We start from the raw sequence: 17,507 nt of genomic DNA on the forward strand, positions 1-17,507 counted from the left end.
ATATTCAACTTAAAACTAAGTTAATTAAAAAGTAATTTGGGGGGCTGAGGTTGTAACTCAGTGTTAGAGTGCTTGCCTAGCACATGTGAGGCACTGAGTTCAATCCTCATCACACAGAAAAATAAATGAATAAAATAAAGGAATTGTGTCCCTCTATAATGAAAAATATATATTTTTTAAAAAAGTAATTTGTTGGTAAGAATCATGTTTGTGATAACTCTGCACTCTTTAGTGCTGGTATATCCTGTGTCTTTGGCTTTATTGGTTCCAGCAATCACCTGTTTTCATTTTGGGTTTTAATTTATGAAAAACTGGATCTATTTTTTTTTTCTTGATAGCTTTTTAAAGATGAAGAGAGGAAGAGAAGCCACAGTTTGTGGTTTTCATAAGTTAAAGGACTGTTAAAACTTATTTGATTTAAAGATTATACTTGTGATAGAAGTAACAGAATAGAAGATACCTGCTTTCTTACAGAAAGGTCTATTAACTACCACGTTAATTAATTCATTCAGTAGATATTTATTAAACACCCACAAGAAGCTGTGCTTGGTGCTTGAGATACAGATACAGATAAGACTCTGAGGTTACTTAACAATGTAGTAGTTTAGTAACAAAATAACTTTAGAGTTTAGATTTAGGATAAGGTAAAATATGTCTTAGAGAATTGATTAATTTACATAAATATGTATTATTAATGATAAAAGGGACACAAGTATGATTAAAAATGAATAAAGAAACAAAAAGAATAAGATGACTCCTTTCATTTTCTATAATATTCTTTTATTTTCCTGCCTGGAGATGACTGGTGTATATCTATTTCCATTGCATTTTTAAATTAATATATACTTACGCTTGTGCATTTTATTCTTTATAGATGTCAGTGTAATAACTATTTTTCTATATTTAGAAATATATATTATTTATCTTTAAAAAGCTGAGTGGGATTCATGTTTTACAATTTTTTTTTTTTTAACTTTATAAAGAAGGCATTGATGGCCAGGTATGGTGGTGCATGTCTGTAATCACAGTGGCAGCTTTTATTTTTTAATATTTTTTTAGTTGTAGATGGACACAATACCTTTATTTATTTATTTTTATGCGGTATTGAGGATCAAACCTAGTGCCCTAACCCAGTGCCTCATACATGCTAGGCAAGCGCTGTCCCACTAAGCCACGGCTCCAGCCCCATCCTAACTTATCAAGATCCTATCTTAAAATAAAAAGGGGGTGTGGAGGATGCTGGGGACATGGCTCAGTGGTTAAGCATCCCTAGCTAAGTTCAATCCCTGGTACCAAAAAGAAAAAAAGAATATGAATACATTGGTGAATTATTGAATGTCATCTGACTTTTTCCATTTTTTTTTCTTTTTCTTTTTTGTGGTGCTGGGAATTGAACCCAGTGTCTCGCACATGCTAGGCAAGAGTACTACCACTTGAGCTATATCCCTAGCCCATCTATCTCCCCCAACTTCCACTTTCTTTTTTTACACATGAGACTATTGTGAATATTTATATAGAACTGTTAATAACAGAATTTTTAGGGTCAAATTTTATATGGAAATTTTAAAATTTGATTGATCCTGAAGAATTATTCTTGAGTTTACATCACACTCATAGAATATTAGGGTGCCTATTGTACCCTTGTCAATGCTATGTACTAACAGTATTTTAACTTTTTGTGCATTGATTGGTAGCAGATGACACTTGTTTAATTTTGAATTTCTCTAGTTACTATTGAGGTTGATTATCTTTTAATCTGTTTACATTTTCTTTTCACTTATCTATTAGATTGTGTGTCTTTTAAAAATCTTTTTAGCGAGCTTTGGTGGCTTTTAACACAGTTATAAATGTTCTAAATATGAAATATTCTGACTTCAAAATTTGTTTTGCCTTTTCCTTTTTAGTGGGGAAATTTCAAATATATTCAGAAGTACAGAGGAAAGTATAGTGATCCTTCAAGTATTAATAACCTAGCTTTACAGTTATCAACACATGGCCAACTTGGTTTCTCTCTTATGAGCCCTCATCTTACTGGATTACTTTCAAATCAGTTCCAGAAACTGTATCTTTTCATCTGTAAATATTTCAGTATATAACTCTAAAGGTCAGGGTGTTTGTTTTAGTCACTTTGTGTGATGGCAATGGTTGAACTGTTTTACAAAGTTTACCCACTGCTTGCTAACCTATCAGTCTTAATAATCCTCTCAGTTGGCCCTTGGTTGAAGTTCCAAGGTACTCTCATAGCTTTAATTCTGTCAAAGAAAGTGAGTGACCTTCTGCGCTGATTTCTTTTCTTGTCAAAATTGAAAACATTTGTGTATTTTTTTAGCCGGTCCAGTTGGGAGGAATAAGGAATATATGTGAGGTACTTGTGGACTGGAATATGTAGTAGTCATTTATCTACATATTGAATGTAGATTTTCTTGCAAAATCCAAGTCCTTTAAGTCATTGGTTTGGCATTTTAAAAAGTATCAAAGGAATAAGTAAATCCTAGTATCTAAGAGCTTTGGTATTTCAGAAGAAGCAAACAGTTGTTGACTACCATAAGTATGCTGCACCTAACAGTCACAGAAGTAAAACACTTAATTTCAGTGGAAGAAATACATATTGGGGTCAAATAGCACCAGAAATTTTGATATACTCTTCAGTTATTGGGATTTTTTAAATAGGTACTATTGATACTGGTGGGGTGTCTAGTAGGGGATCCAGGTTCTTGGCATCCTGGACAAAGAATTGAGCAAGTCTGCAGAAGTAACAGGCAGAGCATGTATTTTGTGAAAGTGAAAGTTAATATTCATTAGAGTGAGTGGAGTGGGCTCAGCCGAAGAGACTGGCTCAAGACCCCAATATTTGGGCAAGCCTTGTCTTATATCCTGAGCTGTGCTTCTATGTCCTTTCCATACAGACCTGGTTGAAGTACTTGTCCCATTTATTCCCTTTGGTTACTTTATTTTCACCTAATTAGAATACAGAACCTGTTGCAGGAATTGCCATTGGCAGTAAACCCTTACTGGCAGGGAATTGTTGTGGTAATGGGATGTATCTTAAACAGGGTCATGATGACTCATCGGGTCTTATACTCCAGCAAGCATTTTTTCTTATACCCCCATCTCCACCATCTTGACATCCCTTAACTCCTACCTTAATACTGAGCTAACATGGGATATGATCAAATGTTGTTTGATGTGGGAACCGCATCAATAATTGTTTAAAAAACAAGGCAAATAAATTATTTTGAGTGGATTCCTTGTCTCTTGATAAGTTGACAGATGTTACAGATGGTTACAGGTGCTGCTTAGTCTTTGTTATTATCTTTGTTATTTAAGAAGTCAATACTAAGTGCATCTGAAGAATTATCTTTATGAATGATTTTTATGGAACTATAGACATTACTATTTTTAAAGATGTTAAAATACCAATTCTGTAAACCTGAAGTAGAATGTGCCAAGATGTGTATAGCTGATGTTGATAAAAGCCTGTGTGGAGCAAGAAAAGCCTTAGTTGAACCAATTTACATTTATCACTAGGTTTGCATAAAGTATTTGTCATTAGTATGTACTTTGTAGAAAATACCTAAATCTTTCATTTGTTATTAGGCCAGCAGTATCAACTGTGAATTTCATTCACTCTTGTGATCTTAGCTATTGTCACTCTTCTGTGAATTTTTCATCATATTAGCTCATTATTCTGATTTACCCCTACCCTTGGCATTTCAGTGGTTTGTCAGATTAACCTCAAGTTTTTGATCTTGGGATTAAATATTCAAGATTGAAATTTTTCTAAATAAGAAAGCCCACCCAAAAGAAAATAAAAGAAAGCCCACGGGGCTGGGGTTGTGACTCAGCGGTAGAGTGAGACCCTGGGTTCGATCCTCAGCACCACATAAAAATAAATAAGTGAAATAAAGGTATTGTTTCCAACTACAACTAAAAAATAAATATTAAACAAAAGAAAAAGAAAAAGAAAAAAGAAAGCCCACCCATTCATCACTATTACCAATCACTGAAAAACTTTGAAAATTAGTCTTGCGACAGTCTTGAGATTTCTTAATGCATTCATTGTAAATGCATTAAGGTAAAACAATTCTTAAATATGAAACTTATTTGTTAGTAAAGTCATTCCACAACTGATTCATTATTTAAATTATATGTAATGTTAAGCTGCTTTATGGACTTCTATACTGTTTAAAGCTAAACAAAAGAAATGTGTAGTGGTTAAAATTTCCAAGCCCAACCTATAGTTCCAGAAATGTTTTTCAGTTTTTATTTGTTGCAAGTGCAAAGGAGATTTCCATATTTCAGAATCCACTGAACTGTGCATTTGAAGAGCTTCCACGTAACCTTTAATTGGAAGTGATTGAACTGCTGTATAATGACATGCTAAAAGGCAAATATCAAAGAATTTAATAAAATTCTGTAAGTGCTTTCAAAGCAGTGAATATGCTCATTTAAAACCATATGCTTTAAAAAAGGGTTCTGTCATGATTGGAACATGTAGGGCAACTCTCTTCGTTATGCAAAATCCACATCAAGAGATTTTGGAAGCATAATATTTTGGTAGGTGAGCAGCTGGTGATTATTGATTAAAAAAATTTTATGCTTATGGATTGATAGTAGTATTTTTTCATGTATGAAATCTCAGATCATTATTACACATGAACATTTGCAGCCAATTTGGGTGATAAAGAACCGATAAGGAGAACTAACTTTCTTTTTCCTTTTTGGTGCTGTGGATCAAAAAGCATGCTCTGTGCTTTGTGCATGGTAAGCATGTGCTTTACCACTGAGCTATGTATATAGCTCTATATACATTAACTTTTTAAATCTCAGTTAAGTAAAATGTTATCTCACTCCCATCCCATCTCATTAGTAGACCTTGTATTACCAAAAAAAAATTGTACTCACATATATTTATTTTAAATTTTTGTCAAAAAGTTAGTGGAGGGGCTGGGGTTGTGGCTTAGTGGTAGAGCACTTGCCTGCCACGTGTGAGGCACTGGGTTCATTTCCTGGCATCACATAAAAATAAGCAAAATAAAATAAAGGTTAAAAAAATCAAACATTTATTTTAAAAAATTAGTGGAAATTTATTTTTATTTTTCTGTAATTATCTTTATAGTATCCTTTACATTGTCTCTTTTTTATATAACTTTGTTTGTTTTTATGTGGTGCTGAGGATCAAACCCAGGGCCTCACCTATACTAGGCAAGCACTCAACCACTGAACTATAACCCCAGCGCCTTACATTGCCTCTTGGCCTCCAGAGCACAAAATATTTGCTATACACCCCTTTATAGAAAAAAGTTTACCTACTCTATTTAAATAGTTTCATTAGAATTCTAGCCCACTTTGTTTTTGTGCTTTTGAAGGAGTAACTTGACAAGAGGATAAAATTGGAAGGTCCAAAGAATATTTAGGAGGATTTTACTACATTTCTGCATAGAATTGAGGCTTCAAAAATGACAATATTTCCTTCCCCAGATGAGCTGGCAGAATTTCTAAGTGGAAATTATGAAATAATTCATACGATTAGTAGCATCAGAAAAAAAAAGGGACATCTCTAGCAATTGGAGAAATGCAAATTAAAACTGCACTGAAATTCCATCTTGATAATTCAATTATCAAGAAGACAAATAACAATAAATGTTGGTGAGGATGTGGGGGGAAAGGTTCACTCATACGTTGCTGGTGGGATTGTAAATTGGTGCATCCACTCTGGAAAGCAGTATGGAGAGTCTTCAGAAAACTTGAAATGGAACCACCATTGGACCCAGTTATTCCACTCCTTGATATATACCTGAAGGACTTAAAATCAGCATCCTACAGCATCAGTTACGCAGCCACATCAGTGTTTATAGCAGGTCAATTCACAATAGTTAACCTATGGAACCAACCTAGGTGCCCTTCAACATATGAATGGATAGAGAAAATGTGGTATATAGACACAATGGAATATTGCTTCACCATAAAAAAGAATGACTTTCTGACTTTTGCTGATAAATGTGTGGAATTAATAGACTAACATGCTAAGTGAAATAAGCCAATCCCCCCAAATCAAAGGCTGAATGCTCTCTCTGATATGTGGGTGTTAACACACAATAAGGATTGGGGGGAGAATAGAAGTTCATTGGATTGGACAAGGGGGAGTGAAGGGAAGGGAGGGGAGATGGGGAATATAAAGGATAGTAGAATGAGTCAGACATAATTTTCATATGTTCGTATATGAATACATGACCAGTGAAACTCCACACCATGTATAACTTCAAGAATAGGAGCCTAATTAGAATAAGTTATACTCCATGTATGTGGAGTATACATCAAAATACAATGTACTCTCATGTATCATATCTAAAAAGAACAAATTAAAAAATAAAATGAAATATAAAAAAAAGGGAAAAGTTTCTTGAGAATGTGGGAGTTTATTATCAAGGGGGGGGGACAATTAAACTGTAAGGAGATCAAGGAGAAGGAAAGAGAGATGGCATGTAAGGAAAAACAAAGTAGGCAAAGTAACAGTATTTGGATTGCTCCCTTGTTGGCCACTGGAAGCACCTCAGGTTGAGCTGTGAAGTCCTTTTGTTGTAACTCTTGTACCATCACATCCTTACTTTCAGTTACAGTATGATATTGCAGGCTCATCTTTGTATATTTCCTGTCCCAGGTTAGGAATCACCCATTTCTAAACAGAACCACTTTCACCTTTACAGGAGAATACAGTTGAAATTTTTTTTTTATTAATTGGAAAAGAATAAACTTACTGGGTATTTTTTTCCTTTGACTTTTATCTTTTGTACTAAAAATACTGTTTCCTAATTTATTAACATAATTGTAATTATATTTGATTTATTCTAGAGTGTATATATACACCCAAAGAGTATAATACAGTTTCAAAATAATAGTAATATTTCTTTCAGAGTGATTTAAGATTTTTGTATTTCTGTCTTTAGTTAGTATATATCCCACTAGGGATGTGTAGTCAGTTTTAAAGTCACTTGAAATTTCTCCTTTATATGAATATATTATCAATTAGATATAAAATTATGCTCATTTATTTCTTTTTGCTTGTGGTTTTTAGAGGCAATTTTATTTTTGTTTTATAATTGTGTAAAACATTTACATGGTTCCAGAGTCAAATCTACAAAGTAAAATATTATAGAGAAATCAAGCTTCATCCCTGTCCTATCTACTTTATTTCCTCCCTATTACATAGGTAACCATGTTTAAAATTTAAATTTTTCAATAATTATTTTCACCTTTTTAAAAATAAAATGTACATATTACACACACACACACACACAGATAAAGCATACTATAAATACTTTGTGCTCTTGCTTTTTTCCTTGGCAGTAAGCCCCAGGGTGTAGAGACCTTTTTTATTTCTTTATTTGAAGTGCTGAGATTAAACTCAGGACCTTGCTCATGGTAGGCAGGTACTTATTCTACCACTGAGCTACATCCCTAGCCCATTTAAAATTTTTTTCTTTTTCTTATTTAAAAAATACCTTTATTTTATTTATCTATTTTTATGCTGTGCTGAGGATTGAACTCAGTGCCTCACATGTGCTAGGCAAGCGCTGTACCACTGAGCCACAACCTCAGCCCTTTTTCTTTTTTTTTAAATACTGGGGATTGAACTCAGAGGCGTTCCACCAAGCTACATAAGACAGCCCCAGCCCTTTTTAAATTAAAAAAAAACAAAAATACTTATTTTTTAGTTGCAGTTGGATACAATGCCTTTATTTTATTTATTATTTTAAGTTTTATGTGGGGCTGAGGATTGAACCCAGAGCCTCACATGTACTAGGTAAGCGCTCTACTGCTGAGCCACAACACCAGTCCCCCTTTTTAAATTTTGAGACAGGGTGTCACTAAGTTGCTGAGGCCGGCCTTGAACTTGGAATCCTCCTGCCTCAGCCTCCCAAGTATCTGGCATTATAGGTATGTACCACCATGTCTGGCTTCAAGATCTTTTAAATTCTCTATTTTGTGGATATGTTATAATTAATTCACTTATTTCCCCATAGGTCCTTTCTAGTCCTTTACTATTAAAAGAATGATAACATAAATAGCCTTGTATTTATATTAAAAGATATATTTAAAATACAAAATTTTGAGAAAGCATATTTATTTTTTATTGAAGTGTTAAACATTAAGGTAAAAGTGAAGAATTTGTTTTTATTTTGGGTTTAAGTAACATATATTTTTAGGTAATATTTAGAAGAGAATTTTATAAAAGTGTCTTTATGTTATTGCAATTCCAGGGCCCTCCCCACTCCCTTTTTTTTTTTTTTTTGTTACAGTAAAAAACATAAAATTTCCCATCTTAACGATTTTTTAGTGTATAGTTCATAAGTATTGAATATATTCACATTGTTGTAAAATATCACCAGAGCTTTTTTTATCTTGCAAAACAAACTCTGTGCCTATTAAATAACCACTACTCCTTTTCCCCTTCCCCAAGTCCCTGACAACCATCATTTACTTTCTGTTTCTGTGCATTTAACTAATTTAGATACATCCTATAAGGTGGAATAATATCTACTGGTACACTGATGGACATTTGGGTTTCTTCTCCTCTTGGGAAATATAACTAGTGTGCTGTTATGATCATGCTTGTTCATATAGCTCTTCAAGACCCTCTTTAGTATTCTGTTATATATATTCCTAGAGGTGGGATTTCTGGATTATATGGTAATCCTATTGATTGATTGATTGATACTGGAGATTGAACCCAGGGGTGCTTCACTGCTTAGCCACATCCTCAGCTCTTTTAATTTTTTTTTTTTAAGATAGGTTTTTGCTTAGTTGCTTAGGATCTCACTTGAGTTGCTGAGGCTGGCCTCAAACTTCTGATCTGGACTGTCTCAGCCTCTTAAGTCACTGGGATTATAGGTGTGCATCATTATGCCAACTGTTTTTAAGTTTTGTTTTGTTTTGCAGTAAATAAACAAATTAACTATATTAAATTGATGATATAACAAAGGAAAATAGAATTATTTCAAATAACTTTTTTATCTATGCTTTTTTAATTTTAAGGGATTTATTTATTCTAAATAGGTGTATATGACAACAGAATGCACTTTGATTCATTGTGCAGAGTTGTAGCACAACTTTTCATTTCTCTGGTCGTACACAATGTAGTGTCGCACCATATGTGCAGTTATACATTTATCTCGTGTAATGATGTTCGTCTCATTCCACCATCTTTCTTGCCCCCATACCTTCTCCCCTCACCTCCCCACCCTTTGCCCAATCACAGTTCCTCCTTTTTTCCATGCCCTGCCCCCAGTTATGGATCAACATTCACTTATCACAGAGAATATTGGCCTTTGGTTTTTTTGGGATTGGCTAACTTCACTTAGCATTATATTCTCCAACTCCATCCATTTGCCTGCAAATGCCATAATGCTGAGTAATATTCCATTGTGTATGTATGCCACAGTTTCTTCTATCCATTCATCTGATGAAGGGAATCTAGGTTGGTTCCACAGTTTAGCTATTATGAATTGAGCTGCTATAAACATTGATATGGCTATGTTACTATAGTATGTTATATTTTGGGTATAGATCAAGGAGTGGGATATCTGGGTCAAATGGTGGTTCCATTCCAAGTTTGTTTTTTTTTTTTTTTTAGTTAATAGGTGAACACAATGACTTTATTTTACTTTATGTGGTGCTAAGGATTGAACCCAGTGCCTCAAGCATGCTAGGCAAGCTCTCTACCTCTGAGCCACAACCCCAGCCCCATTCCAAGTTTTTTAAGGAATCTCTATGCTGCTTTCCAGATTGGTTGTACCAATTTGCAGTCCCACCAGCAGTGTATGAGTGTGCCTTTTCCCCCACATCCTCACCAACACTTATTGTTATTTGTATTCTTGATAACTGCCATGAGATGAAATCTTAGAGTAGTTTTGATTTGCATTTCTCTAATTACTAGAGATATTGAGCATTTTTTTGTATATTTGTTGATCAATTTTATATCTTCTGAGAAGTCTCTGTTTAGCTCCTTAGCCCATTTATTGATTGGGTTGTTTGTTTTTTTGGTGTTAAGTTTTTTGAGTTCTTTATATATCCTGGAGATTAGTGCTCTATCTGACATGTGTGTGACAAAAATCTGCTCCCAAAATGTAGGCTCTCTCTTCACCTTATTGATTGTTTCTTTTGCTGAGAAGGTTTTTAGTTTGAATCCATTTCATTTATTGATTCTTGATTTTATTTCTTGCGCTTTAGGAGTCTTGTAAAGGAAATCAGGGCCTAATCTGATGCAATGGAAGATTTGGGCCTACTTTTTCATCTATTAGGCACAGGGTCTTTGGTCTAATTCCTAGGTCCTTGATCCACTTTGAAGTGAGTTTTGTGCATAGTGAGAGATAGGGGTTTAGTTTCATTTTGCTGCATATGGATTTACAGTTTTCCCAGCACCATTTGTTAAAGAGGCTATCTTTTTGCTAATGTATTGTATGTTTCTGGTGCTTTTGTCTAGTGTGAGAAAACTGTATTTATTCTGTACCTTCTATTCTGTACCATTGGTCTACATGTCTATTTTGGTGCCAATACCACGCCATTTTTGTTACTATAGCTTTGTAGTATAGTTTAAGGTCTGGTATTATGATGCCTCCTGCTTCACTCTTCTTGCTAAGGATTGTGTTGGCTATTCTGGGTCTCTTATTTTTCAAATGAATTTCATGATAGCTTTTTCTATTTCTATAAGGAATGACATTGGCATTTTAATTGGAATCCCATTGAATCTATATAGCACTTTGGGTAGTATGGCCATTTTGACAATATTAATTTTGCCTATCTAAGAGCATGGGAGATTTTTCTAGCTTCTAAGGTCTTTTTCAATTTCTTTCTTTAGTGTTCTGTAGTTTCATTGTAGAGGTCTTTCACCTCTTTTGTTAAATTGATTCCCAAAGTTTTTTTTTTTTGAGGCTATTGTGAATGGGGTAGTTTTCCTAATTTCTCTTTCAGAGGATTCATCACTGATGTATAGAAATGCATTTGATATTTAGATATTGATTTTATATCCTGCTACTTTGATGAATTCATTTATTCTGGAAGTTTTTGGGTGGAGTTTTTTGGATCCTCGAAGTATAGGATCATGTCGTCAGCAAATAATGATAGTTTGAGTTTTTCTTTTCCTATTTGTATCCTTTCAATTTCTTTGGTCTAATTGCTCTGGCTAGAGTTTCAAGGACTGTGTTGAATAGAAGTGGTGAAAAAGGGCATCCCTATCTTTTTCCCATTTTTAGAGGGAATGCTTCCAATTTTTTTCCATTGAGAATGATGTTGGCCTTGAATTTAGCATAGATAGCTTTTACAGTGTTGAGGTATGTTCCTACTATCCCTAGTTTTTATAGTGTTTTGAACATGAAAGGCTGCTGTATTTTGTCAAATGCTTTCTCTGCATCAATTGATATAATCATATGATTTTTGTCTTTAAGTCTATTAGTGTGATGAATTATATGTATTGATTTCCAAATGTTGAATCAACCTTGTATCCCTGGAATTAACCCAACTTGATCCTATTTTTTAAATATGTTTTTGTATGTGATTTGCCAGAATTTTATTGAGAATTTTGCATCTATGTTCATCAGGGATATTGGTCTGAAATTTTCTTTCCTTGATGTGTCTCTGCTTGGTTTCAGTATCAGGATGATATAGCTTCATAGAATGAGTTTGGAAGGGTGCCTTCCTTTTCTATGTCATGGAATAATTTGAGAAATATTGGTATTAATTATTTCTTGTAGGTCTTGTGGAAATCAGCTGGGAATCCGTCTGGTCCCAGGCTTTTCTTGGTTGGTAGGCTTTTGATGACATCTTCTATTTTCTTGATTGAATTTGTTCTGCTTAAATTGTATATGCCCTCTTGGCTCAGTTTGGGTTGGTTATATGCCTCTAGAAATTTGTCAGTGTCTTTGATGTTTTCTATTTTACTGGAGTATAAATTCTCAAAATAGTTTCTGAATTGTCTTCTGTATTTCAATAGTGTCTATCATGATATTTCCTTTTTCATCATGAATTTTATTAATTTGAGTTTTCTCTCTTCTTTTTGTTAGGGTGGCTAAGGATTTGTTGATTTTATTTATTTATTTTTCATAAAACCAGCTTCTAGTTTTGTCAGTTTTTTGAATTGTTTCAGTTTCATTGATCTCCGCCCTGATTTTAATTATTTTCTGTCTTCTATACTTTTGGTGTTTGGTTTGTTCTTTGTCAAGGACTTTTAGATGTAATCTCAGGTTGTTTATTTGTTGACTTTTTCTTCTTTTAATGAATGAGCTTAATGCAATGAACTTTCCTCTTAGTACTGCTTTCATAGTGTCCTAGAGATTTTGATAAGTTGTATGGGGGTTCTCATTTACCTCTAAGAATTTTTTTTTTATCTCCTTCCTGATGTCTTCTGGTATCCATGTATCATTCAGTAGCATATTATTTAGTCTCCAGGTGTTAGAGTAGTTTCTATTTTTTATTTTATCATTGGTTTCTAATTTCATTCCATTGTGGTCAAATAGAAAATATTGTCTCTATTTTTTTGTATTTGCTAAGACTTGCTTTGTGGCATAACTTTTTAAGTTTTTGAGGAACATCCATATTTTCCAGAGGGATGTTTTATATTCCCACCAACAATGCCTAAGGATTTCAGTTTCTAGGTATTCTTGCCAGAACTTGTTTCCTATTGTTGTTTCAGTTGTAGCCATCCTATTAGATATAAGGTGATCTCTCATTGTGTTTTCATTATATATCTCTGATGTTTGGTGATGTTGAATATCTTTTCATCTTTTTGTTAGTTTGTTTGTATGTCATCCTTGGAGAAATGTCTGCTAGTCCATTGTCCAATTTTTAATCAGGTTGCAAATTCCAATTTCTTATGATAACTTGATATTATTACCAGCAGCTAGTAGAGCATATTTAACATAGTTAAATAGTTAGTTGTGTTAATCTAAACTGGTAAGAATATGTATGACCTAAATTTATTTTCTTAATTCCTTCAGGGCTGTTTAGAAATCAAAAGATATTAAAAGAATATAGAGATTTCTTGGGAAACACCAAGGTAAGGATATTTTTCCAATGTTTATATGTGTGTATTACACAGTAAAATACTAATTTTAGTCCATTATGAAGTTTTAGCATGTCTGTAATCTTAATCCAAGATTTTCTTGAGCACATTGTAATTTAATAAGTATTCCTTTCTGGCTTATTTTCTTGAACTTAAAAAAAAAAAACTAAATTTGGACATAAGTTTTCTAAGCATGCAGATGTAGACAAAAGTGACTTTATTTTCCCAGATAGTAACAAGATTTATATCTCTCATATACATCCTTAATTTCTTTTGTCTATTTTTCTACCCCTAACTCTGGTTGAACAGTCAGACTATTAACTCTCTGAGTTTGCCCAAGAATCTCAATCCTTGGAGGAGAAAATTACTCAGCCAATTTGATTGTTCTTTCTTTATTGTTTGACTATGCAAAATCAGTGGGTCTCAATATTATTTAACAATCTTACTAAACTTTCATAGTACATTCATTCTTCTGCTCTGTGAAATACCTACTGCATACCTTTTTCTCTCTTCTCAAACTCCCTATAGCCTCACTCTTCACTCTTAAGCTTTTGACCTGCTGAAAAACAGATGTACCGATGATCTGACTTAAAATGGTTCCGTTTATAATTTTTTGATTTTTATGATGGTGTAGAAGCATACCTATATGATTTCTCTCTTTCAGTACCTTATTCAGTGAATTTTATGAGATATGCAGAACTTCATTATAAAATAGGCCTTGTGTTAGATGATTTTGCTCAACTGTGTGCTAACACATTAAGGTGGGCTAGGCTAAGCAGTGATGTTCAGTAGGGTAGGTGTGTCAAATGCATTTTCAACTTATTTTATGCTTTTCAGTGGGTTTATCAGGAATTAACCCCATCATAAATCAAAGATCATCTGAAAATTAATAAAAATATATCATTTTTTAAACTGGGGATTTAACCCAGGGGGATTCTATCCTGAGCTATACCCATAGATAATTTTTATTTTGTGAAAGTGTCTTACCCAATCGCTGAAGCTGGTCTTGAACTTGCAATCCTCCTGCCTCTGCCTTCTGAATTGCTGAGGTTTGTGCCCTATCACACCCAGCAAAGTACCTCACTTTTTCATCACAAAATTTACTGACTTATCTACACCCTTGTCAAAATAACAAGCTTTCTTTCCTACTAGAAGTAAGTAATATTGGGACAAATATAGGAAGTTTGCCTTTCTTATCCCACCTCTTCCTTTCTCCTGAACTCAATCTAATTGGACTCTTTTCCCATCACTTCACTGAAATGGCTTTTCCCAAGTCATCGAGATGCCAAGCAGTCTGTGCCCAGAGCTCACTTTCCATTTAAACTTAGCTGGAAGGGATCTCCTGTCAAGAAGTTAATGCCATATCTGGGGAAAAGGCTACATATGCAAATTGTCTTCCTTCTTAATGGCATTTGAGACACTGCTCCCTTTTTGCAAAGTTTACAGTTTAACAATGATGACAATTAAACCCTGTTTTTCTGGCACCCCAGCGATGCAATGAGGGTATAGATTTTCTTTAATAGTAGAGCCTTTGTGTGTCTATGGGTCAGCATTGTCATTCCTGTGCTGCAAGGGCTGATGCCACTGCCTCTCTGCTGTGGAATAAATAATTTAAGCCAGAGACACCTGCCTCCTGGGAAGTGACTTATATCCTTATGCCTGTTTCACATGAACTATCATCCTCACCATATTTTTTTTAAAGTAGCTGTTGACTTTTGTGTCACCAGAGGTCTTTTGAAGACTTAATATGCCTCAGTATTTGAAAACGCCAGGTTTTGAATAGAATTCATTTCAGTTACACCCCTCACACCTTTGAGTGTGGTAAGTGGATAAAACTAGTACACCAATTCCCTCAGTGGTTCCCCTGTTCCTTTTAGGAACGTTCACTCTCACACTAAGGTTGTTGCTTTCCTACACTAGAACATATAAGGTTCTGTTTGTTAGAATTAAATATCTCTTTATTTTTTTATTTCTGCCCCAGATACTTCTTTTTCCATTATATTATTCTTTGTCTCACAGTAATTTCAAGAATAAGATATACGAAGTCACAGTGTTCTGGGTCTGCCAAAAGCATTCTCGTACCAAAACAATAGCTAACCCTCTGATAATCCAGTTGTATATTGTCCATTTAAAACATTTTCTTTTCTTTTTTTTTTTTTTCTTTTTTTGGTATCAGTGATTGAACCCAGGGACGCTTAACCATTGGGCCACAGCCCTTTTTTAATATTTTATTTAGAGACAGGGTGTCTCATTAAGTTGCTTAGAGCCTCACTAAGTGGCTGAGGCTGGATTTGAACTTGCAGTCCTCCTCCTTCAGCCTCCCAAGCCACTGGGACTACTGGCATATGCCACTGTGCCTTGTTCATTTTCTCTTTAATATGTTCTACTTTCCTGTGCTTTCTCTTAGAATCCTAATTCTGTGAGTTTCTTAAGTTAGTCCTTTAGAACACTGGAAGTACATTTATCTCCAGCTTAAATGAGTAAGTGCCACTTTTCCTGTTAGTCCTCTCTGAAATCTGTCCTAATTTTCTATACTTGTCTCAATCCAAAAGAAACTTGTTAATTGTAAAATTTTTCAAGTATAAACAAAAAATAGAAAAAAAGAGATATCAGATATTCGTTAATTACCATTATTTTGTAATCTTGATCTTGAAAAAGGGCAGTTCTATTTATTTATTTGAGACAGGGTCTTGCTAGGTTGCAGAGGCTGGCCTTGAATCAATTTGCAATACTCCTTCCAAATGGCTTTCTGTATCACTGGAATTACAGGCATGTGTCACACCCAGCTCCAGCTGCTTTTATTATGGAATTTATAGGTAGCTTTTACAGGATGCTTCTCAAGAGTGTTGTGAATCCTGGCTCCCTATAATCTCTTTTATTTTTTCAGATTTTGATTCTCCTGTTAGACACACAATTATTATAAAGGTATCCATACTAGCCCTTCCTTATTATTCTTTCTGACCTTGTTACTGCCAACATTTTCCCCTTTTCTACAATATTCTTTAGCTCAACAAATCTCTTTTTTCCTTATTATAGCATTCTATTCTGATCTTAAAGATCTCATTTCCCTTTCTTCTTGGTTTTTCCCTCCCTTAAATTCTCAAACCTTTCTTCTAAAGAAATCTTTATCTTCTACCTTAGGTAGCATGTTTTTGTTATTTGTATGCATTTTTTAACATTCTCCTCTCTACTCAACCAAAGGATACAGTACATTCTTGTTATAATCAAACACACACTCTCTGCATTTATCAATAAGCAGTAGAACTTAGAAATCTAGATCCATGATCAGAGTTTATAGCTTACTAAGTGCAAATTGAAACCCCACGGACAAGTTTTGTTTTGTATAATTCCTTCTCTTAGTCTTGAAGTACAGAACTAGGAGTACCTGACTTCACACTTTTTTTAATTTATTTTTTTTTTCTGTTTTCTTTTTAGTTTTTAAATTTAATTTAATTTTTTATTCCCACATTTTTTGTTGGTGCATTATAGTTGTACATACTGGTGGGATTATTTGTTATTTATTCATACATGCACACAATAAACAATATAACAGTATAATTTGGCTAACGTCACTCCCTCACTCCCTTCTTTTATTCCATGGGCCCTTTCCTCTACTGATCTCTCCTTTTTTTTTTTTTTTTCATTTTCATGAACAGATACCAGATAAATCTGTATTTTACAGTTAAAATTTATACAAAAGTCAAGCCCTGAAGTATTTTTTTCCCTCAGAGGAAAGTTCCAATGATTAAAAAATTTGTTAAAAAAGAGGAGAGAGAATAGTGTATAAAAGTATTTTTACTTAAAATGTTGAACCTTTGCACCACTTATAAATGAAATCAAACCTTTTGCATCTAACATTTTCTTGCCATTCAAGAGTCAAGTTTCTAAAGCTGGAATACCATTGCCAAGTAGTGGTATAAAAGGAAGGATAGTGAATTCTACACATACCTTGGATCACACAACACTGTGCAGCCAGTTGATGGTTTCTGGATAACATTTAGCAGTGATGTGATAAAACACAGTTACATATAGAGTCCAGTGATTGCCATTTATTTAATCAAGACTCCACTTCTTCATATATTTTACCATTAATAGAGAAAACATCCTTCAAAACAGAGTCATTGAATCTTTATTGTTTTAACAGCATACAATTGTTATAAAGGTATCCATACTAACCCTACCATAAAATTAATTAATAAATATGGAATTAATAATAAATAAGGAGCCACAAGGAGTTATTTTCATGTTCTGCATCTGTGCACACTTGCATAATGTGGCGCCTGTGCTCATGATACTGTAGAAGCAGCAGTTTCTAACTTGTCTTAAGTGGATACATTGGAAAGTAATAAATAGCCTCATAAAATACTACACTCTACCTGTCATAGGTGAATACTATATATTTTTCATAAAGTGTAGACAGTTCACACTGTTTTTCAAGGCAAGGCCTTTT

The 17,507-nt window shown here is 33.9% G+C and overlaps 1 protein-coding gene and 1 non-coding gene across 2 annotated transcripts in view; both read left to right on the top strand.

Moving 5' to 3' along the window:
* Nucleotides 1-17,507, top strand: part of Slc30a9 (solute carrier family 30 member 9) — an 85,384-nt gene that overhangs the window by 25,667 nt on the left and 42,210 nt on the right. Inside the window, exon 7 of the mRNA XM_027938467.2 lies at nucleotides 12,993-13,051. Coding sequence (XP_027794268.2) covers nucleotides 12,993-13,051 — 59 coding nt within the window. The remainder of the gene's footprint in view (nucleotides 1-12,992; nucleotides 13,052-17,507) is intronic.
* LOC114100830 (U11 spliceosomal RNA) lies at nucleotides 4,466-4,604 on the top strand. The gene has a single exon (XR_003584147.1). It is a non-coding gene; the product is annotated as a U11 spliceosomal RNA (small nuclear RNA).

Source organism: Marmota flaviventris, chromosome 7 (assembly GCF_047511675.1).
Source record: "Marmota flaviventris isolate mMarFla1 chromosome 7, mMarFla1.hap1, whole genome shotgun sequence".
NCBI classification, from domain to species: Eukaryota; Metazoa; Chordata; class Mammalia; order Rodentia; family Sciuridae; genus Marmota; species Marmota flaviventris.